This window comes from Gopherus evgoodei, chromosome 20, assembly GCF_007399415.2.
Source record: "Gopherus evgoodei ecotype Sinaloan lineage chromosome 20, rGopEvg1_v1.p, whole genome shotgun sequence".
Classification (NCBI taxonomy): domain Eukaryota; kingdom Metazoa; phylum Chordata; order Testudines; family Testudinidae; genus Gopherus; species Gopherus evgoodei.
The window spans coordinates 19549492-19574317 of record NC_044341.1 but is presented as its reverse complement, the minus strand read 5'-3'; the positions used below and the strand labels follow the sequence as shown (position 1 = coordinate 19574317).

At 44.9% G+C, this 24826-nt stretch overlaps 1 protein-coding gene across 5 annotated transcripts in view; it reads left to right on the top strand.

Moving 5' to 3' along the window:
- The window catches only part of RLF (rearranged L-myc fusion), a 107832-nt gene that overhangs the window by 30957 nt on the left and 52049 nt on the right, over positions 1–24826 (top strand). For 3 of the 5 annotated variants that reach the window (XM_030538718.1, XM_030538719.1, XM_030538721.1), the window contains 3 exons: positions 6084–6165; positions 11852–11984; positions 24340–24545. In XM_030538718.1, the coding sequence (XP_030394578.1) occupies positions 6084–6165; positions 11852–11984; positions 24340–24545 (421 nt within the window). Of the gene's footprint in view, positions 1–6083; positions 6166–11851; positions 11985–16721; positions 16863–24339; positions 24546–24826 lie in introns of those variants that run through there. The other 2 variants (XM_030538722.1, XM_030538720.1) reach the window with 2 other exon arrangements.

Sequence of the window (24826 nt, the reverse complement as noted above, 5' to 3'; positions counted from 1 at the left end):
GACCCATCCCTCTTGTTCCAGAAGCATGACTACTGCAAGGTTCCAGCTGCACCATGGCAGTTCCCCTCCTAGCCATACCCTTCAGAGCTGGTATTTGGCCCCTTGGTCACATGCTCAGCAATCGCAGGATCAACAGTGTTGGCCATACTGGAGCTCGTGGCCATAGTAATCACCTTCTGAATGGTCCTGCTTGTTTCGGGAGGACTCACCTGCATTGCCACCACAACCTTTGTCGGGTAGACGCTTAGAAATAGTGTTAGATGATGTACTGATCGGCCCGGTTCCAAAGGTACCAACAGGTTCGAAGAGGCTTCCCTCATCTTCTCCTGACATGGCCATCTCATCAATCCCTTCCTCTACACTAGACAACTATCGCCAGTTCCAGGAACCGCTGTGGAGAATAGTTGATGCTCTTGAGATCCCATTAGAAGTAGTATAGGACAGTCAACACCAGTTACTTGACATCCAACAGACATTGGTACTGGCAAGGGTGGCCCTACTAATCAACGATGCCATCCTTCACTCAATCACACCGTCCCCAAAAGGTGCTAAGAAGATATGTACCCTCGAAAAGGGTCAGAGTTTCTAGTCTCTCATCCTCCACTCCACTCCACTCACTATTCATCTAGGCAGCATCAGAGCGGTCCAAGCAACATCTGTGCTCCACCTTAACAGACAGGGAGAGCAATGGTAGGGAGATGTTATTGATGAGACCATCACAGGAACTAGACAAGTATTCCAGTAAACACATAAAGTTGACACAAGATTCAGAGAAGAGCTACGGAAATTTTGTCTGGAAAACCTGCTTTTACACTGATATGCTTAAGAAGCACAGTATATTTATCAAAGATTCTTGATCACAGCCTATAAGTACCTACATGGTGAGAAGGTTTCTGATAGGTGTGTAACCTGGTGGACAAAGACTTTATGTGATCCAGTGGCTGGATGTTCGAGTGAGACCAATTCAAACTAGAAACAAGACCTTTTTTTTATTAACATGAATAAATAACCACTGCAGCAATTTACCAAGGGGTATGGTGTATTCTCCATCATTGTAAATGCTAAAATAAACTAGCTTAACTAGAAGTTATGGGCTTGATGCAGGAACCATTTGCTGAATTTTTTTGACCTATGTTATGCAGATGTTGATGCTGATGATCATAGTGACTCTTTCCTGTTTAATCTAAGTAGCAGCAGTGAATAAGTGTTTCACTGGGAGTCTGGCCCCTTTCCTGGTCAGTGATGCCGGTGATCTGTATTGCCTTTGTTAGGCAGCTCTAGGATCTGCTGCAGTGTGCACGGAAGGAATTCATAGATTCATAGACTCTAGGACTGGAAGGGACCTCGAGAGGTCATCGAGTCCAGTCCCCTGCCCTCATGGCAGGACCAAATACTGTCTAGACCATCTCTGATACGACATTTATCTAACCTACTCTTAAATATCTCCAGAGATGGAGATTCCACAACCTCCCTAGGCAATTTATTCCAGTGTTTAACTACCCTGACAGTTAAGAACTTTTTCCTAATGTCCAACCTAAATCTCCTTTGCTGCAGTTTAAGCCCATTGCTTCTTGTTCTATCATTAGAGGCTAAAGTGAACAAGTTTTCTCCCTCCTCCTGATGACACCCTTTTAGATACCTGAAAACTGCTATCATGTCCCCTCTCAGTCTTCTTTTCCAAACTAAATAAACCCAGTTCTTTCAGCCTTCCTTCATAGGTCATGTTCTCAAGACCTTTAATCATTCTTGTTGCTCTTCTCTGGACCCTCTCCAAATTTCTCCACATCTTTCTTGAAATGCGGTGCCCAGAACTGGACACAATACTCCAGTTGAGGCCTAACCAGCGCAGACTAGAGCGGAAGAATGACTTCTCGTGTCTTGTTTATAACACACCTGTTAATGCATCCCAGAATCATGTTTGCTTTTTTTGCAACAGTATCACACTGTTGACTCATATTTAGCTTGTGGTCCACTATGACCCCTAGATACTGGACTCTGTTCAGGCTCCTGTGTACTTAGAACACCCAGGAGTTCGGCCTTTGGGTCCCATCAACAATCTGATGGGCTGCTGACAGGGAGAGACCAACCACATCTATGACACACTCTGCCTTTCAACTGTGACCTTCATTTTGGGCTCAACTAACTGGTAAATTCAACCATATTCCCTATTCACATCTCTGTACATGTCCACAAACAGATCCTCTCTGTTCCCCCTCTTTCTGTACAATGTTCCACCACCATGGATTAAGTCTGCCCATCTGCCCCTCTCCCCCTGGTCAAATGTAGAGCATCAGTTATCACTACAGTAACAAAAACATGTTAGTGCTAATAAACATAGCAAAGCCTCAGCCATTATCTGGAATCTCAAGGGATGTGGTCAAATTAATTAAGTGCTGCCTTAACTCTCCATTTCCTCAGGGAATTGAGTTACAGCTCTGAGATCTGTTTTGTAGATCCATCAACCTTTGCTTTGGTTCCATTGTCTTGTGCGGCTGAAGATTGATTCTTCAAAGCTGAAACCTGTCCTTCATCCTCTGCTATCCATGCAATTAAGATACTGCAGGGTTAACTGGACATTGCCCAGAATGGAATTCATGCTAGCTATGTCTTCTGACATAGCTTTGAGCAAGATATTTTCTTATGGCCATGTTGCTGAAATTCCTTGTCTTAATTTTCTCAACACACTTTGCCCCAGTGTAGATATAGAGGGTCTTATTGCTATCGGTGTAGTTAGAAAACCTTTTTAGAGGCTTTGGGTTGGTGATCAGTTGCATAAAAAATCAGTCTGTATGGAACTTGGTCAAAGCTCTGTAGCAGACAGCCATCTTCCTTTTCTAGTTAATGGGGAGTCATTAATGGGAGGACAGGAAGAGCTGGTGCTGAAGATGTTTCAGGGCATGGTCTCCAGCAGCTGCCCATGCTACTGACTATTCTTCTGATCTTTTGGCACAACTCTGACCCTCTATCAGTTGTCAACAGTTATCAGTTTGTCAATGATCAATAGCCAAATTATTGATAACTAATAATTGATAACATATTTAACTTTGATTATATTAGTTCAGTAATAACAAACCTTGGATAAATCAGCTTTGATTGGATTTATTAACAGTAAAGACAGCACATACCAAAGGCATACAGTTAGGAACAGCTGAAGAATACCTCTCCTATAGTTCACTAACAGTTTGATGGTCTTACTTCCCCTATGAGTTTGGGGCAGTTATACCTTTGTCACCTTTATTAGGTATCATTCTGGTCATCTATTTTCTCTTTTTGGTATGCACTTCTTATCTTAAGCTATTTTGAAGTTTCCTGTGCCATTGCAGTTCATTTTGTATTTTGCTTTTAGTACATAGCATAATTTTCAAAAATGGTGGAGATGTTTTAGCAAAGGGTTACTGCTCAGTAAAATTCTGTTCTCTAAAGTTAGCTTCATCTTAACTACAAAGCATCATGGGAGTCTTGTTCCTAGGAAAGCCTTAAAAAATCTTTCTTGGCCTATATTAAGTGTCAAAACATCTCTTCCCCTGACCTTCCGTGCACACTCTTGACTCCATTCTTTCTGGAGTCTCTTCTTGCAGCAACTCCAGCCTGTGGTTCCCTAAGTTCAGGCAAACTTTCTGTGGTGTAGAGCTGTTCTTGAGGCAGCATCACTCTATTCTTCTTCCTACCTTTGAGTGCAGGAGGATGAGGGAGCATTTACCCCAAAAACAATCAGCTTCCCCAGCTGGCGGTCCCCTTGTAGATCTGTTAGTGAACTGCTGGTTTGAAATGCTGCAGGAGGCTCATCAAACAGGCACTGCCTGTGGATGGAACTTGTACTTTCTAATGCTAGGAGAAGTATTGAAAGAATCTCCTGGAGAGGGGGCACGGCAGGTATTTGCCTCAGATGGCTGTAGATTAGAGAGGGGTGGCATCTCTACCTGCAGCAGTCCTGTAATCCAGGAACTGCTGAGCCATGCTGGGTGGGCTGCCTTGCTTTGTGATTTAACAGGAGCCTGGACACAAGAAGAAATCTTGTTTTGTTCTAGAGCAGGGCTGTGTGCTTTGGTATTACCTGCAGCCTGGCTGTGCTCTTGCTTTTTGTCACTGCAAAGACAGGGCCATGTGCAGCAAATTGCCCCTGTGCTAAAGACCCAAGTTGTCCACAAGGGAAACCTGCCATGCAGAACTCAGTTGCTGCAGTACTGCTGTAGACAAAAGAACCTTTTCCCCAGACAGGAACCATTTCTGAATGGTCCCACTTACCTCCCTCTGCCACACTCCTGTCTAACCCTACTTGCCCGCATCTTGCCGTGCATAGAATGAGTTGGGGCCTTCCTTGTTCTCCATGCAGGTGACCAAATGCTACCCACAAGTTGGGAGGAGGAAGTGACTCTCCTTTGCCCAGGCAGTATTTGTGTGAGCATCATGGGCCTTGCCAAGTCAATAATCCACTTACCTGCTGAGAGCAGCTCCTCAGAGAATTATAGAGCCCAGTACACACACACGTGTCAGTGGACGCCAAGTGGAACAGGGGAAGGCCTCTCTGTGAGACTGCATGAAGAGTGGCACAACAGACAATTAGGTACGCTGTCTATCTAGCTGTTGATTGCTGGGCTGGTGAGCCCATGACCATGAACTCCATTATCACCTCTGGTACAACCTCTTGTAGTTGGTTAGTGGCTGTGTGTGTGTGTATTCCTTCAGTATGCTGCCACAATTATGTGCAGATAGCCAACACGGCAGACCTTGATCAAACTGCCCAATAAAACCACAGAACTGTTTCGGTAGTGAAGGCACCCAACTATGTTTGTTGTTGACAAAGCACGGTCCTAGTATCCCATATACTTGACAGGACCACTACGACGTACACTTGTAACAATGAACCAGCTCATTGAATGGTGGTACTTCCCCTTCCCGCCTCGGTTGGCGAAAGACACTTCCTCTGAGACCCCTCTTTATACACCAGAACAGACAAATTACATATTGACCCTCTGATGTGATTAGTTACCGCCTTTTATCTTGTACATGTTGATTCGATCAAAACATCTCTGTCCATCACGCTGTCATCCTGATCTTATCTCTAAGAGAAGTGAGAGTGTTCCTGTTATTTTTGAGGAGTGTGTGCCATGTGGGTATCGGGGTGTTCTGATACCATCCTTACAGAATGTGCTTACATGAGTGTCCTGTGCCTAGCATGTCTTTAAGAATGAGTGTTTTTTGCAATACCAGCCCTGTTCTTAGCAGCTTCTGTGAAGTTGTGCGCAGGCAGGCCCTGACTTCTGCTTACAGCCTGACTTTTGCTAACTTAGCTTTATATTAGCAGGGCCTGACTGCCACTTTAGTTCAGGCCTTTTCTACCAGGCCTCGTGTCTCAAGCTTTCTCCTTTGACTACACCTCTTTCAGCTCCCCTTCCACCCCCCCAGCTCCTTTACTCCCTGAGCTGTGGGACATCACTTGTGGCTAGAGGATGCTTCTAGACTATTAGCCCGTCCCCTGATTCCTGCCCTATCCGCTTCCCTGATCATTCCACCCCCACACCACAATTGAAACATGCTTCTTCCAGAAACACTTTGTTTTAAATTTCATTGTACTGTGTGGCAAACTTTCACACAAAGCACTTTAAGTGATATTAAGGCTCATGCTGTACCATAGTAACTTGACCTTAATTTTTCTCTTTAGTGATGTCACAAGGAGGGGGGGATATTAAAGTACTGTGACTCTTAAAAAATCAGTTTAATGAAGCCTGGGATCACAAACACTAAAATCCCTCAGTCATGTTATGGTTATTTCATGACATCACTATATGACAGAATTATGGTTGTTTGAATGTCTTAACACTGCATTTCTTACTTTTAAAATAGTTCGGATTTCTTAGAAATTTAATTAGTTCTGAATTTCCTGGGTTTATAATACTTGGTTTTGTGATGATTACTACATCCCTGTAACCTTTTTTTTACTCTTAAGCTACTAAGACATGATTTCAACCATGGCTGCATCTTAAAATAGTTTTATATCTAGGAATAAAACAAGATCTGCCACGTCCTAATGCTGCTACAGCAGTGTTTTAGCTATCTTACTTATACAGCTCTTTTTTTTACAGGAGTTGTTTTGAACTACTGCTTTCTGTGCCTGAAAGTGAATTGCCATGTGACACATGGTTAGGATTCCATCAGTCTATACAGGTAAGTGTATTTCCTTAAGTTGTAACAAGATCCAGTGGTTGGAAGTTGAAGTAAGCCAAATTCACACTGCAAATAAACCACACATTTTAAATTAGGATAATTAACTATTGCAAAAAATTACTAAAGATTGTGGAGGAGTCGGGGTGGCTCTATGTATTTTGCTGCCCCAAGCATGGCAGTCAGGCGGCTTTCAACAGCACGCCTGTGGGAGGTCCGCTGGTAACGCGGATTCAGTGGCATGCCTGCGGGAGGTCTGCCAGTCCTGCGCCTTTGGCGTACCCACCACTGAATTGCTGCCGAAACAGCGGGACTGGCGGACCTCCCACAGGCACGTCACCAAAGGCAGCCTGACTGCCGCGGCTTGCCACTGCAGGCTCACGCTTGGTCTGCTGGTGCCTGGAGCCACCCCAGGTGGAGTCTCCATCACTAGAAACCGTTAAATCCAGATTGGATGGATTTCTAAAAGATAAGCTCTATTTTAAACAGGAATTAATTCAGGGAAGTCCTGTGGCCTGTGTAATACAGGAGGTCAGATTAGAAAATCACAGTGGTCCTTTCTGGCCTTAGAATATATGAATTTGTATATGTATAACAGAATAAGTGAGTTTATAGGTGGGACATGAGTGAGAGGGTGGTGTCATGGAGAGCAGGAATTGCAGGTGCAGCCTTATGCATGTGAGCATCATGGAAAAAGGCATAGACAGAAGTGAGTGAACTAAACTGCAAGGCTGGCATCGTTGGCTAGGGATGTGGAGATGCAGTAAGTCCAGGATGTAGGCTAGGGCATAGTTGTACATGGCCTTGAATTTGTGGGAGTTATGTCAGAACTGGGAAAGTCAGTGGAGGAATTCCAAGATGAGAGTGATTTCAGCAACATTGGTTTGAATGGAGTGGGTGGGATTGGGCTATGTGACAACTAGGATTTTCCAGGTGGATAACAACTTATTTTGCTTCAAGTATTCTAAGGCCACTTTGTAAAACAGGGTTTTACACAAAATCTACTGAGAATAAATGCTTTATTTACAAATGTTGAGTAGTGGTGGTTAGTGAGAAGATGCTAAATGTAGCCCTGCAATGTTAAAATGTGCATTATAACACTGATCACTAGTGCTGAGAACAACAGTGGTTTATTGTGCAATCTAGAAGAAATGCAAAATTCTAGAAAAGCAAAAACTAACTAAATTTCAGAGTAATGGGCAGTAGGAGTCTCACTTGTGTACTCTAGTCACTAGAGGGACATAACTTACCTGCTTGCTGAAAAATAGATTGAAGGATTTCATGGTCTGACAAGAAGGTTTCCCAATATTTATTGTAAACTGCAGAGTAAAAAAAGTTGTACTTTAGGTTGAGGATGTAGTTCCTCCATGTTTAAGGTTAATAGGTTGATAGATTGCAAGACAAAGCTTAAAAATGTGAACTGATGTAGTGCTGTGTGCCTGAGTCTGCAGATAGCCTTTGAGTATGTGGCAGCACGGATTGTGCTGTAGGGGCACATATATCTCATAAGCACAAGATCGGATTTTTTTTTTGAGTACTTTGCGTTTGATTGAATTTCATCCTATTTACTTCAGACGATTTCTCCAGTTTGTCAAGATCATTTTGAATTTTAATCCTATCCTCCAAAGCACTTGCAACCCCTCTCAGCTTGATATCTGCAAACTTTGTAAGTGTACCCTCAGTGCCAGTGGTGCACAGACGGGGGGTGGGGGAGTGCCCTCCTGGGGGGCACATGAGGTTCTCAGGGGGTGGTGGGAAGAAACTAGGATTCCATCGGTCCCACAGGACCCTCTGCCATAATAGTGGGAGCAGGATAAAAATAGAGTGGATATTTTGGGGCAGGACTGGAGCAGGATTAAAAAATAGTCCTCCCATGCCACAAACAATGTGAACACCCCAGCCAGCAGCAGCCGCTCTCCAGCCGCCCAGCTCTGAAGGCAGTGCTGCTGCCAGCAGCAACGCGAAGGGGGCTACTTCACATTACGAGTAGTGGGCGGGGGTGGCGAGGGGTTGACAAATTCCATGAATGGTAAGAGGGGTGCCAATGGAAATGTTTGTGCACAACTGCTCTATACTATTATCTAAATCCATGAAGATATTGAACAGAATCAGACCCAGGACCAATCCCCATGGGACCCCACTCGTTATGTCTTTTCAGCATGACTGTGAACCACTGATAACTGCTCTCTGGGAATGGTTTTCCAATCAGTAATGCACCTACCTTCTCCATCTAGGTTTCATTTCCCTAGCTTGTTTATGAGAAGATCAGATGAGTCAGTGCCAAAGCCTTACTAAAGTCAAGATACTTCACATCTACTGCTTCCTCCCCTCCTCCCTATCGACAAGGCTTGTTATCATTTCAAAGAAGGCTATTAGGTTGATTTGACATGATTTCTTCTTGACAAATCCATGCTGTTAATTACTTATCACATTATCTTCTAGGTGTTTGCAAATTGATTGATTGTTTAATTATTTGCTCCATTATCTTTCCAGATACTGAAGTCAAGATGACTGGTCTATAATTCTCCAGTTTGTCCTTTTTTCCCTTTTTTATAGATTGGCATTATATTTGCCCTCCTCCAGTCTTCTGGAATCTTTCCCATCTTCCATGAGTTTTCAAACGTAGTTGCTGATGGCTCCGAAATCTCCTCAGTCAGCTCCTTGAGTATTCTAGGATGTATTTCACCAGGCCCTATCATGAGTCCTCTCTGCAGAGATCCATCACAGAGCGGATAGTCCATCATTGGGTGTGGGGGAATGGCTTCCTGTGAAGACAGGCTCTCCACCAAATGCCAAAACTTTTGTTCCAGTGGGGTCATGAGCCTGGCATCGTCAACACACACCTTCCTTTTGCTGTGGAAACCAGGCCTCCTTCATGCCCTTCCACACATTTGCCTGATCCCTAGGGTGACATCCAGAATCAAAAGGGACGAGGCCACAGTCATTCTCATACTCCTATCATAGTTGTGAGGTTAATGGCATCTCTGGCCCCCAAGACCTAAAAGTGCCCCTTTAGATCTCAGGTCTCCAGCTGTCATCTTTTTGTGGGCAGGGATCCAAATTCCTCATCCTCCAGACTGGGGATTTAGGCTTGCAGTCCCCCTAAAATTTGCTGTATCTCTCAGGTTGCTGAAGGGACAATGACAGTATCCACTAGTGACCAGCCAGCTTTCACAAAGCATAGTATACGTTGATTTTAGGACAGAAGCATTACAGATAAAACATCATAAAATTATATTGTTTTGATATTCCTGATAAGCTTAGCTGGTGTCTCTTATTTTCCATTTAAAGACCTTGGCAAGATCCAGTTCTTCAAACTCTTCTGGGCAGGGTTTTACCCTGTTAGCTACAATCACAACAATTTTTAAATCAAAATGAGGTTCATAAGTCAGTTCATGCCAACCCATTGTACCAGATGCCATTCTTTGTCTCCTTGGCCTCTTGAACATGGTCTGAACCAGTATATGTAACTGACCCAAATTTCTCTGGAGTGTTTACCTGATCATGAATTTGCAGTTATTTAACTCCATTGATTTTTAGTTCCTGGCAAAAGTTTGGTAACTCTCCCCCTAGAGGAGACAGAACGCAGACCCAAGCTCACAAAGATACATATAGCATTATAGACACAAGTTTGACTAATCCTAGGGCCCTTAGCATTTGGCACATCTCACTATAATAGTCTTTTGAAGTTTCCACACTTCCAAGGTATCTCATCTGTCACAGTATGCTACTGGGTAAAGCAGTTTTGGTTGATAGTCTTGCCACAGATATCCATTCAACTCCCAGGCAGCCCGGATCTGATTTCAGAGCACCACAGTCAGATAGTCCATTCACGTTTGAAGTCCCTGTAACATCCAGGGTGTTGGCTAGTTAAATACCATGGACGGGGATTGCTATAGGCAAGTCCAAGAGATCCTGATAGAGAGGATGACTATATCCACCAGAAGGACTTATTTGTCTAAATGGAAGAGGTTCTCAATATGGGGGGCTCATTGTAGTGTGGAACCTGTGCAGGCTTGGATTCGGAAGATCCTCGAGTATTTGCTGCCTCTGAAGTACTCCAGCCTGTCTTCCAGTACCTTCGTGGTGTTCCTGGATGGTATCACTTTGGCCAGAAGAGAGAGTGAGTGCCAAGCACTTATGGTGAATGCCAAGCACGCCAAGCACTCATGATGTTTCATAGGGACAATGTGGTGCTGAAACCTCCCTCTAAGATGGTCCTTCAGGTGGTCTCAGAATTTTGTGTGAATAGTTAACCTGCCTGTCTTCTTCCAAAAACCCACTCTTCATCTGGATAAAAGTTTTTAATCCTGGGAGAACATCTGGTGTGTCTTCTTACTACAGCGACAGTTCAGATTCTCCCCTCCCCCTCCCCCACAGTTATTTCTAGCTTCAAAGGCCAGGCCATCACATCACAAAGAATATCTAACTACCTAATGCAATGTATCTCATTGTTACCAGTTGGCTCTGTACCTCTCCCACCGAATATCAAGACTTACTCTACTAGAGCTCATCCTCCACCTGCCTGAGAGATCTCCAATTTGCATTGCAAGTCAGTGACATGGAGCGCAACACTAACTTTTTGTCAGGCATTATGCATTGGACTTAGTTGCCTGAACAGATGCCAGGTTTTGGAGAGTAGCGCTATGATCCACGTTTGACTGATGCAGCTGATATGCCTCATCCCACCATCCAGAAGTGGTATTGCATGCCAGTCACCTATCATGGGAGTGATCCACACCGACACATACAAAAAGAGGGTGGTTACTTATTCTACAATAACTGTGCTGCTTCATGTTGTTGTAATCTGTGAATCCCATAATCCCACCTCTGTCCATGCTTTAGGAGTCCTCAACTAACACGAACTTTGAATTGGGAGGGAACTGAGGGAAGGTTATGATCTCATGCCCTTTATGCTCTGGCATGGGAGTGTGAGAAAGCTGAGTGCATGACTCTCCTGTGCACAAGGCACATGCACTCCTATAGTGGGATCTACAGTGTCTTCAGCATCTCAAAGAACCATGATTACTACAAGGTAAATAGCTATTCTCTCTGAGGTTGTGAACTGGCCCTACTCATCTAACTGGAGTGTTAACTCTGAAAGATGACAGTTTGAGCTATCTGCATTGTTTCTCATAAAATGGTCAAGTTAATATCCTTATCTTACAATTCCCAAGCCACACCCCATATTTTATCTGGTACTAAAAGCCCCATCTATCCCTAATCATCTGCCAAAACCTCCATCTTTTCCTCTGACAAATTCTGTTTAGTTGTATTGAAACTAGGAAAATTTGAGGCACGCAGAAAATGAGGAAATGGTGTAAACATATTTAATATAAAAATGAATAGTCTAGGGTCTACTATAGGGACATGTCTTTTTCATTTAATTCAATAAAAATCTCTAACTGAAGCTGGCAGAATGCTGTAGAAACCTGAAGACTTAGCTGCAGAATTTAGGACCAGCTTGCTAACGAGCAGCATTGTAGTGTCCCAACACAGCACAATAGAAATGAAGCATTCAGGAATGACCATAATGTAATTGAAAGGTGTTAAATACATTTTCTGGTGGTATAATGCCAAAACGATATTGCTGGTGGTTTGTCTTTCTGAAGTTAGATTCAATATTTAATCTTTCTTACTTAAAATTCTCTTAATGGATTTTGGGTTTGTGTTTTTGTTTGTTTTATAGGATTCACATGATGCTTTACTGGAATTTGGGAATAATAATCTCCAAATATTGGTTGACATTACTAGGGAAGGCGTGTGGAAAAATCCAGTTCTTCTTAAAATTCTATCACAACAGCCAGTAGAAGCAGAAGAAGGTAAGAACTGAGATTCTGATTTATAACATATGGAGTTCAGTAAACTGTTGGTACCCTTCGGTTGGGGACAGATACCTGTCAGTCCTGATTTGAGCTGCTCATTATTACATAATTTGGCGGTATTTCAGTTGGAGCTGTATGATGCTAGCCACATATTAAACTGCATTTATCATGAAACTTTCTCACTGGTACTCTGTCCATTAATCATCTTTAATAATGTATCTCAGCCCCAGGCCATTTCTGACATTGTAAATTTGAGCATCTTAAAAGAACCACCATTTAAAAAATCTGCCAGAGAAATGTTTCATTCTTCTCCTGCTAATGTGGAATTTTCTCTCCTTTCCCAAAACTTTTCAGTAGGTTGACGTGCTTAACTCTTCGCCACTTCTGACCAATGCGTCTGTTGCAAATGAAGAGAATTTCAAAGGTTACTTGAAAATGATAAAAATAAGTGTTTCAAGTGATGTCCCTGTGGGTGCTTCACTTTAGGTGATTGAGCACTCTCTGCCTCTAGTTGGAGAATTTCAACAGCAGTACCGGTCTGGGCTGCACATGCACTCTCCCTGTCTTGCACCTGTCATGGTAGCTGATTAGTGCTGTGCAGTTGTGTTTCTCCCTCCCTCCTCTCCCTCCTCTCCCCCCCCCCCCACACACTCAGTTCCTTCTCAACTGCCCCTTTGTCCAAGTCAGAGCTCCACCAGTGTCTTCACTTGCTTTACCTCAGGAATTCTTGTTAGCAGTTTTTGTATATAATAGATTAGTTGATTAGGACTTTCTATTTTTCTTTATAACTTCACCCTGTAATGGGATATTCCCTTTGAAATGCCAGGATCTCTAGATTTAAACATTGCATCTCCTGCCATGAGGCAATTCCTATCTTTGATGGACAGTCATAATGCATCAGGTGCCTGGGGGAAACACATGTACCCCAGAAGTGCACTCATTGTCATCATCTGAAGGCCCATACGAAGAAAGCAAGGGACCTCAAATTTAAGCCTGCCTCAGACCCAGGAATGCAAACTTCTGGTGATCAGTTACTGAAGGTGGCAGCTTCTAATAGTTCCCCCTCTTCAGCTTCATGTGGAAGGAACCTGTCTCCTAAAAGACCTGCAAAGAGGAGAGCTTCCTCTCCTCCTATCAAACCTGCATCTAAGAAGAAGCGTTCCCCAGCTCGCTGTACTGCATAGGTACCGACTGGACCACACTGCAGCAAAGTACCTTTGAGTGAGCAGGGACTGAAGCCACAATAAGTGGGCAGGTTCCAAGAAGGAAGAAAAGACTGCCCTTTCCACTATGCACTGGCAGCAACAAGAAAATCCTCGGTACCGAGTGCCTCTGCAGTTTCTAAGTCACTGGCATCGCCTTCTGGCTCTGCCACACATCACTGATGCATCATCACCAAAGCCTCATTAGTCCTTGGTGCAGTCAACATCAGCACCTATCCCCATGGTGCTGCACTACTTCTGGTGCCTCAGCAATTCTCGGCACTGCAACAAATGCAAGTGCCTCCTCCATTATTGAGACTACAGCAGTTCCTTGCACCTAAGGACCTGACAGTGAGCTTGGAATCTGGGTTTCCTCTCCTTGGTACTATCACTGGAGGGGATGGTGGTGGGGGAAGGGTCAGATGCAGCAGGTGGTGTGCACGATGCTGAAAGCACAGATGCAGTGACAGGGGGAACGTTATTCATTTCAGCATTCCTTGCCCCTGCGGACCAGTATCAGATCTGAGCCACAAGAGCACGCTAGACATTATCCTAGACCAGTCATACATGGGTGGTATGGGGATCCCCACCTGTGCCTTTCCCACCACAATGGTCAGTCTGGGACCTGTGGGCAGTATACAGGCAAAATTTTCCCAAGCTATCAAGCAGCAGGGAAATTTCTAGACACTCCTCACCAAAGCCAGTAGCACCACCTGACATCTCCTGGGAACAAACCTTTGAGGAAACAGAGCTGGAGTTATACCAGGAGGTTATTCCGCAACTAACTCATCTTTCTCACCTGACAAGACCACCATGCCTCTGCTCCCTACCACAGAGATGATTTCAGACAGTTTCAGGAACTGTTCAAAAGAACAGCTGACACACTTCAAATCCCTCTTCAAGAGGTTACCAAATCTCAGCACAGTCTCTTGGGCGTACTCCACACATAGACATCTTCCTTTATTAGGGTCCACCTAAACTGTATAGAGGCGAAAGCATCACTGCTGCCTCAGAGATTTGTCACCCTGACAAACTTGATTGATACCATAATACACAGTCCACTGGTATCCGCCAGGACCTGCCTTTGTCTCCTAGATCACATGATGGCGATCACATACATTGTAAATCAAGCCAGACTACTCATGCTGCCTGCAAGCTTGGCTCAGGACTGTGTACATCTCACACAAACACAGACTGAACAAGCATGTCAGTGAAGGTCAAGGACTCGTTACAATGGTCTATCCACCTGCACAATGTGTGCGCAGGACTCCACTTCCAGCGGATCCCTTCCCCCGCCCCCACCCCCAAATGATAATTACAGTGAACACCTCCCTACTGGGATGGGGTGACCACTTAGCCTCACAGTACAGGGCAGGTCTCCTTTGGAATCAACATTCTGGAACTGTGAGCAGTTCGCAATGCCAGGGTGCACTTCAGGCCTCTAATCAAAAACAGAACCATACAGATCATGAAGGACAATGTGGTCTGCATGTTCCACATAAACAGGAAGGAATGAGATCACACTCCCTATGCACAGAGGCCATAAAGTTGTAGAGGTGGTGCATCCAATGCAACATCAACGTATCAGCCACCTACCTACCGAGATCTGAGAACATCACAATGGATACCCTAAGCTACAAGTTCTCACACGACCACAAGGGGGAAATAAACATCTCCGTGATCCAGAGCATATTTCAATGATGGGAGTTCCCCCGATAGACCTATTTGCCATGAGCTGAAACAGCAGATGTCCAGTGTTTTTGCTCCAGAGCGGGTCTGGGACCAAAATCCAGAGGAGATGCTTTTCCCATCCGAAGGGACTCGCCTCTCCTGTATGCCTTCCCTCCCATCCCACTACTGCCTAGATTCATACACTAGATCAGATCTGATCAAGCTAAAGTTATCCTGATAGCTCCAGCGTGGCCCAGCAAACATGGTATCCATACTTTATAACAGATGCCAGTATGCCCGCCGCAAGTCCTTCCACTTTCTCCAAATCTCCTCTCAGGATGCAGGCCAAACTCTGCACCCGGACCTAGAGATGCTCCGTCTGAGAGCCTGGCTCCTCAGTGGTTCCAAGGCGAGGAGATGGTCTGCTCCGAAGAAGTTAAGGATATCTTGCTAAACAGTAGACAGCCAACTAATCGCTAGACATACCTCCACAAAAGGAAGAGTTTCCACACGTGGTGCCTAAACAAACAGATTGAAGCCACAAATTTGACCCTGCCCGTAGTTGTGGACTACACACTTTACCTTAAGAAATCAGGGGTCTCAATGAGTTCATTATGAGTATACTTGTCCACAGGTACAACCTTCCACCACAAGGTGGATGGCTTTTCAGTCTTTGCACACCCAACTACTAAAAGATTCCTGCAGGGCATTTGTAACCTCAACTCAGAGCTCCAACTTCTCCATGGGACCCCACCCTAGTGCTTTGAACTCTAACTGCTCCATTCAAACCTCTGGCTACATGTTCACTACTACATCTTTCCATTAAAGTAGCCTTTCTAGTAGCCATAATGTCAGCGAGGCATGTCGGAGAAATAGAGGCCCCTATGGCAGTCCCATCATATACAATTCTTTTTAAAGAATAAAGTTACTCTGAGACCCCATCCTAAGTTCTTGCCTAAATTCCCTTCATTCCACCTTAACCAACCCATCCATCTTCCCACATTCTTTCTTAAGCCTCATAAGGACAGGCAAGAGGCAACATTCCATATATTGGATGTCAGAAGGGCATTAGTCTTTTATCTAGAGAGGACCAAGCCATTCAGAAAAACTTCTTCTAATCTGTTCCCCTCCACAACAGAAAGCTCCAAAGGCAAACCCATCTCTAAGCAGAGACTTTCCAAATGGATTTCGGGCTGCATCCAGCTCAGCTACCATCAACATGGGCTACAACCTCCTTAATGGGTCAGAACACACCCTACAAGAGCTGTACGCACATCAGTTGCCTTCTTGAATGATGTGCTTGTTAATGACATATGCAAAGCAGCTACTTGGATATCACCCAACACATTAATACAACACTCTGTCATCGACTAGGTCTCAGCAGCTGACATTCAGCTGGAACACATGGTCCTATTGTCCATTCAGAATTAACTGTGAACTCCTCCTTACACCTGAGGAGCACTGCTCTTCAGTCACCTAAAGTGGAGCATCCACAGGGACATCACTCGAAGAGGGTTACTCACCTTATGCAATAAGTGAGGTTCTTCAAGATGTGTCCCCCTGTGGGTGCCCCATCCTCCTCCTTACTTCAGAGTTCTAATTAGTCCTCTGTGGTAGAGAAGGAACTGAGTTGGGGGCGACTGTACAGCACTAATCAGCTATCAGGACAGGCGTGAGATTGGGAGAGCACATGTGCAGTGCAGCACAGCCAGGTACTGCTGTTGAAATTCTCCAACTAAAGGCTCAGGGTGATCAACTACCTAAAGTGGAACACCCACAGAGACACTCATCTCAAAGAACCTCAGTTACAGCACAAGGTGAGGAATCTCCTCTTCATACATGTGCTTGTTTGCTCCCTTAGGACAGTGTTTCTCAATGACCAGTCTATGGACCGGCGCCAGTTCCTGATCTACCTGATACAGTTTAGGAAGGCAGCAAGCCATTCCCTGGTATCAAAAAGATTGAGAAACACTGTTTGAAGATGTACAAACAAGGCCTGAAAGTAATTTGCTTTTTTCCATTAGAAATTAGATCATACCTAGACTGTAAGCCTCCTGATATTGCAAGAGGCAAAAGAATGAAAGCTGAATTCTTAAGAGTGGAAGGATGTTTTAGTCAGACCTGGTTTTTGTTTGGTTTTGATACCTATTTAAATTAGATGCACACACATTTGACTAAAGGAATTCTTTATTAAAAATTAACAACCTCACCCCTTCAATGAAGGTATTAAGAGTGCAAAATTACTTATTTATATTATCCATTGTGCCTAGGAGCCCTAGTCATGGGCCACAGCCCCATTGTGCTAGGTACTCTGCCAACACAAAACGAAAAGATGGTCTGTGCCCAAAGGAACTTATAATCTAATTACAAGACAAAAGACAGCAGACATATGGTGGGAGTAAAAGGAGACAGTGAGGCAATATTGGTCAGCATGATAGGCAGTAGTCTATGAACACAAGAAGCCTAATCGTTCTAAGCATCATGGCAAAGAAGAGTTTTGATAGGGATTTAAAGGGTGAGGTAGCTTTGCAGATGTTTGAGGGATACCTCCCAAGCATATGGGACAGCAGGAGAGAAAGCACAGAGGTACTTGTTTGAAAACGTAAGTGGGCTGTGGAGGCTGGCATCACAGGCCAATTGGAGACGAGCATCAAAAACCTGATAGTGAACAAGAGATGATGGGTAGGGTAGGGACTGTACTTGAAAGTGAAGACAAGCAGCTTATGTTTGACACAGAAGAGAATGACGAAGGCATTCAAGGAGAGGAATGACATGGTCAAAATGAGGGCCTTGGAAAATGATCTTTGCAGCAGCATTCTGAATGGATATGAACAGGGCAAGACTGGGTTTGTCAGGCTGGAAAAGAGGGTGTTGCAGTAGCTGAAATGTGAGGAGATGATGGGTTTGGACAAGAGTTTTAGCGGTGTTGGTGGATCAGAAGGGCTATATCATATAAAAATTAGCAGAACTGGCAAAATTCCTCCTCACTGTCACCTTGCCATTCCCCCCCCCCCTCCCCCGCAATCTTTGAGCAGAGAACAGTCACTGGTCAATGCCCATCCCCCACCTGTCTTTATGCTCCATGTTATGACTGAGATGTCATGTTCTTACCATTCTTAATCCACCAGTAAAGTAGCCCACTTTAGCAGCCAGTAGAATTTGAAACTGAACTTAATTAATTTGATCACATCCCTTGGGATTCCAGATGATGGCTGAGGCTTTGCTATGTTTATTAGCACTAACATGTTTTTGTTACTGTAGTGATAACTGATGCTCTACATTTGACCAGGGGGAGAGGGGCAGATGGGCAGACTTAATCCATGGTGGTGGAACATTGTACAGAAAGAGGGAGAGCAGAGAGAATCTGTTTGTGGACATGTACAGAGATGTGAATAGGGAATATGGTTGAATTTACCAGTTAGTTGAGCCCAAAATGAAGGTCACAGTTGAAAGGCAGAGTGTGTCATAGATGTGGTTGGTCTCTCCCTGTCAGCAGCCCATCAGATTGTTGATGGGACCCAAAGGCCGAATTCCGGGTGTTCTAAGTACACAGGAGCCTGAACAGAGTCCAGTATCTAGGGGTCAAAGTGGAACACAAGCTAAATATGAGTCAACAGTGTGATACTGTTGCCAAAAAAGCAAACGTGATTCTGGGATGCATTAACAGGTGTGTGTTAATGCATGTGTGTTAACAAGACACGAGAAGTCATTCTTCCGCTCTAGTCTGCGCTGGTTAGGCCTCAACTGGATTATTGTGTCCAGTTCTGGGCACCGCATTTCAAGAAAGATGTGGAGAAGTTTGGAGAGGGTCCAGAGAAGAGCAATAAGAATGATTAAATGTCTTGAGAACATGACCTATGAAGGAAGGCTGAAAGAATTGGGTTTATTTAGTTTGGAAAAGAAGACAGAGGGGACATGATAGCAGTTTTCAGGTATCTAAAAGGGTGTCATCAAGAGGAGGGAGAAAACTTGTTCACCTTAGCCTCTAATGATAGAACAAAAAGCAATGGGCTTAAACTGCAGCAAAGGAGATTTAGGTTGGACATTAGGAAAAAGTTCCTAACTGTCGAGGTAGTTAAACACTGGAATAAATTGCCTAGGGAGGTTGTGGAATCTCCATCTCTGGAGATATTTAAGAGTAGGTTAGATAAATGGCTATCAGGGATGGTCTAGACAGTATTTGGTCCTGCCATGAGGGCAGGAGACTGGACTCTATGACCTCTCGAGGTCCCTTCCAGTCCTAGAGTCTATGAATCTATGAATCAGAGGGGTAGCCATGTTAGTCTGGATCTGTAAAAGCAGCAGAGTCCTATGGCACCTTATTCGTGGGTGAATACCCCTTTGTCGCATGCATCCGACGAAGTAGGTATTCACCCATGAAAGCTCATTTTCCAATATGTCTATTAGTCTTATAAGGTGCCACAGGACTCTTTGCTGCTTGAACAGAGTCCAGTCACTGCTCACTGTCTTGGGGTCCCTAGCACACTTTTTTTGTCTAGGACCCTCTCTTGAGAGCTGTAACCATCTGACCCAGCAGCCTAGTCTCTGAGCTCAATGTTGACACCTCAGACACTCCTGTAGTTTAAACAGACCTTCTCCCAGAATCTCACTTGGTGTGAGCCTTCTGGTTTACCTTTTCAAGGGACCATCATTATATGCGCGCTGTCTCTCTCTCTCTCTCTCTCTCTCTCTCTCTCTCTCTGTGTGTGTGTATGTGTGTGTGTGTGTGTGTGTGTATATAGCATATAATAGTCACTTTGCATAGACATCTAACACGGTATTGCTCTTTACTTAAGCACGAGAAATACACAGAGGGCAGAGATGTAGAAAAACAAACATCCAGAACACACAGCCCCTCACTCTAGATTACCTTTCCCTTGAGAGTCCTTGGGATATCATCTATGTCCCTGACCTCTTCCTGCTTCTGCAGTAGCTTTCCATATCTTATACTGATTGGAAAAAATGGCCAAAAACACACACTAATAAAGCCACTCCATTTCTTTGTAACTTTGCAGTCTCCTCTGTCAAGTGACTCCTGATCAGCCTCAGTGATGACCTAGAGTCTTACCAGGTGACTTTATTGCCAGGCAACCTTTCCCTGACAAACCAATTCTACAGAGTAGAAGCTAGTCTTTTGTCTAGGATGTCAGTTCAGTAGATGACTATCCTGATTTATCAACCTTCTATTGTCATGTACCATTTCAATCCATTGTGGAGTAAAGAGTCAACAGATAAGATAAAGAACCCCATATCAAAAGATCCCCCAGTATTAAAAACAGAGTTTATAAGCTGTGCAGGCAGATTCCACAAATCATCACAGGTAGGATGGGCATTTTGAGCAATGGATGGCAAAACAGGACCTCTTTGGAGTTATGACAAGGAAATCTTGCAGGTAGACTTCAGAAATGAGGGGGAGGAGCAAATGGGGGATATAGTTTCAGCTGGAAAAGTTCAGAGTAAGGCCATGTCTACATCTAAAATTTTGCAGCGCTGGTTGTTACAGCTGTATTAGTACAGCTGTATAGGGCCAGCGCTGCAGAGTGGCCACACTTACAGCAACCAGCGCTGCAAGTGGTGTTAGATGTGGCCACACTGCAGCGCTGTTGGGCGGCTTCAAGGGGGGTTCCGGGACCGAGAGAGCAAACCGGGAAAGGAAACCAGCTTCGCCGCGGTTTGCTCTCTCGGTCCCGGAGCCAGCCAGCAAACCGCAGGGAAGGAGACCTGCTTGCTCGGGGTTCCGGGACCGAGAGAGCAAACCGGGAACGCCGCGGTTTGCTCTCTCGGTCCCGGAGCCAGCCAGCAAACCGCGGGGAAGGAGACCTGCTTGCTCGGGGTTCCGGGACCGAGAGAGCAAACCGCGGCGAAGCTGGTTTCCTTTCCCGGTTTGCTCTCTCGGTCCCGGAACCCCGAGCAAGCAGGTCTCCTTCCCCGCGGTTTGCTGGCTGGCTCCGGGACCGAGAGAGCAAACCGCGGCGTTCCCGGTTTGCTCTCTCGGTCCCGGAACCCCGAGCAAGCAGGTCTCCTTCCCCGCGGTTTGCTGGCTGGCTCCGGGACCGAGAGAGCAAACCGCGGCGTTCCCGGTTTGCTCTCTCGGTCCCGGAACCCCGAGCAAGCAGGTCTCCTTCCCCGCGGTTTGCTGGCTGGCTCCGGGACCGAGAGAGCAAACCGCGGCGTTCCCGGTTTGCTCTCTCGGTCCCGGAACCCCGAGCAAGCAGGTCTCCTTCCCTGCGGTTTGCTGGCTGGCTCCGGGACCGAGAGGGCAAACCGGGAAAGGAAACCAGCTTGATTACCAGACGCTTCCTCCTTCCACGGAGGTCAAGAAAAGCGCTGGTGAGTGTCTACATTGCATTACCAGCGCTGGATCACCAGCGCTGGATCCTCTACACCCGAGACAAAACGGGAGTACGGCCAGCGCTGCAAAGAGGGAGTTGCAGCGCTGGTGATGCCCTGCAGATGTGGACACTCTCAAAGTTGCAGCGCTGTAACTCCCTCACCAGCGCTGCAACTTTCTGATGTAGACAAGCCCTAAGAAGGTAGAAATAAAATTGACTGGTGGTTTGACCCATCATTTCCTACCCTTCTCTCGTACCTGAACTTCCTGCCTGATATGGCATCAGTCAGGACAATAGCAGTTGAGTTTCGTAACAGCTTTCCCCTAGCACTCCAGCCCTCTGCAAGACCAGGGATGAATTGGTTGTCCAAATGTGAGGCACTCATTTCAGTGGCATATAAAGGCCTCAGCTAGGTAGTGGTATCCATCTGCAGCATCTTATCTGCAAGTACAGCACCCATCTGTGTGCAGAGGCAGTGAAGGGGGAGGTGCATGAGTGTTGCATTATTAAGATTAAGATTCTGTCACAGGTATTTTTAGTAAAAGTCAGGTCACTGGCAATAAACAAAAATTCATGGAAACCTGTGACCTATTCCTGACTTACACTAAAAATACCCTGAGGGTTTGGGTGGGGGGCAGAGTGCTGCCAGGGCTTGCAGTCACCCCAGCCTTGGAGCACCTTCTGCTGGCCAGTCTTTCCCTACTGGTACCTGCTTCCTAGTCAATCTCCACCACTGTACTTCAGGCCCCGCGTCCCTCACCAGCCTGTGGTGCCCCTTCTCCTGGGTACTACCCTGCAGCAGTGTCCCCACACATTTGGCATCCTCCCCTCCCTAGGGAACCCAAATCCCACCTTGTCTCAGTGACCCACTGCCAGTCTTCATCTAGTCTCTTCCCTCAAGGGCAAGCTGCAGTCTGAAGTGGCCACTAATCATTGGCCAAGGGGGTTGGACCACTACCTCTTCCTTCCCTTGCTGCTTCCCCACAGCCCTAGTATCTCCTTTGGCCCTGACAGCAAGGCCTCTGCCTGGGGTTTGCCAGGCTGGAGCTTCTCCAGCTCCTCCTGCCCTGCCCCAGCACTGTGCTGTCCAAGGTACCTGTTGCTCTTTCAGGTACCCAGGTCCATCTCTCTCCAAGGCTGAAGAGAGACTGACTACTCCTTCTGATCTGCTCTCTTTTATAATGGCTTGGCCAGCTGTGATTAGCTGCCTCCTATCTCTTCCTGATTGGCGCTCAGCCCCAGCCCTCTCTGAGGGCTGGCATTTAACTCTTTCTGAGCCAGAGTGGGGTGACTGCCCTGCTACGGGGTACTTTACACTAGTGCTGTCATCAGTTTAGTTCTCTAGGGTAGGCAAGGTTCAGTCTTACTTTTACACAGCGCTAGTCTATATTTGACACCATGATATGATACATGATATGGATGAGAGTGATAGAGAAATCAGTTTAATTGAAGCCCTTCTTTTCTGTCTTCCTGTAATCAGTTACTAATTTCGACATTCCCAAGGCAGGTGGTTTACAGATGCACTTCTCAAAGGAGGAAGAAAAGGTTGCTTACTAGTACCTGGAGAGTTTAATATATGTTCCCTCTGCTCAGCTACACTTCCTACCTTCTTTTCTACAATTTCTTGGAGTGCTTTCTTTAGCACAGGGGTCTCAAACATATTGCCCATGGACCAAATAATGCAATAGGCCCTCCTCCTTCAGGTCCTTCATGTGGAAGACTAGCCGCTGAAGGAAGGGAATTGGTCAGTACTGCAGATGTAGTTCAAACTTGGATGTCTAAAAGTGGAGGCTCTTAATCCATAGATAGGATTTAAATAAGTGACATGATTTTCAGAAGTTCTGAATGCCAACAAACCTTACTGAAGTTAATGAGAGCTTCATCTGCTTGACATCTTTGAACATCAGATCTTTTAGGTGCCTAATAAGTATCACCGTTCTGCTGAACCGTAGTATATGTTGGGAGCATTATGAGTTGGTCACCCGTTCTGGGAAGAACTCAGCGATGCAAACAATGGGTATTAGTACTATTCATGGAACATAAATGATCACAAATGAATTGAAGACAACCCCCTTTTTAGGGAATCTTAGCTCAGGCACCAATGGGTGTGTCTGCACTGCAGCTGGGAACGTGGATAGACAGACTGCAAGCTTTGCTTGAGCAAGCACACTAAAAATAGCAATATGGCTGCAGCGATGGAGGCCAGGGCTCAGGCTAGCCATCCAAGTATGTACCAGGGTGTTGTGTGGGATAGTACTTAGGTGGGGTCTCTGCGTAGTCACCTGTGCCACTGAAACCATGTTATTTTGGGGTTTTTAAAATTGGGTTGGGCTCGAATCTGAATACAGGACTCCTGTGTATTTAGAATGCTTTTCGTAGATTCATAGAGCAGAAGGGACCACTGTGATCATCCAGTTTACCTCCTGTGTAACACAGGCCATAGAACTTCTATGAATTAATTCCTGTTGGAAGTCAAGTAGTGCTTTCCTCCTTTCAGAGTGCCACAGAATTAATGTCAGAAAAGGACTTCTATATTTTGTAATGTTTTGGTAGTGTTATAACTAGATTTTAGACACATTTCATAAAACCTGCTTTTATTTTGGCTGAACATGTAGTGTTTAGTGTATTGTTTGAGATACTTAATTTTCTAGTCGTGGATAGATGCTGTAGAAATAAAATATATTAAACTTACCCAACTTAAAGTACAGGAAAAAGTGTAGGTAGACAAAACCCAGTTACTAGATTTTTACCCTGGTTGTCCTGGTCAACTTTAATATTTCTACTTATATGAAAAGTACTATAGGATCTGAGTAGTGCCATCGCTGTCAGTGTCTCCTAATGCTGTGCTGTGCTGTGTATTGAGCCAAAGAGGCTACCGTCCCGTACTAATATACTAGCACTACTTTTGTAGCATAGCATTCCCTTATCGCTACACAGGTGCAGTGCTAGTGTGCTAATTTGTATGAAAACACCATTGCTTATTCATTACTGTCCATTTGTACTGAACAAGTGTTTCATATCTCTTGTCTAAACATTGACCAGACCTCAGCCTGTTTCTTACAAAATCCAAGTGGTGTGAATGCAATGAGAACTAAGTGCCAACTGTAAATTTGGTATATTCTCAAAGATTTTTTTTCATTTTCCTAGCCAATAAATTGGTTACACGAGAAGGGCCTTCCTTTCTGCAGATGCGAGTAAAACACTTGATGAAGTCAAACTGCATTCCGCAAGCTACTTTCTTGTCAAAATTCTGTGCAGATTCTCCAGAAATTTCAAATGTATCATCATCTTTTCGCCAAGCCTACATCACATGTTTGTGCTCTATGCTGCCTAATGAAGACTCTATTAAAGAGGTTAGTAATCATAGCCCCTATTAATGTGTGAAGTTTCTATCAAGTGCATTTCCACATCAATTTGGCTAATGCTAAAGTCATAGAGTTTTTAAGAAAAACTAAAATATAAAGACTTCAGGCTGCAGTATGAAAGTGCATTTAATCTTATTGCTACAGATACACATATGCATTATATACAGTCTATCAGTATGGGCTTATACATATGTTCAGCCATGCAAAAAAGGTTTGAGTGCGCTAGATCCTCATATGCCTCAACTTTAAATCTAAAGTTTTCCCTTCAG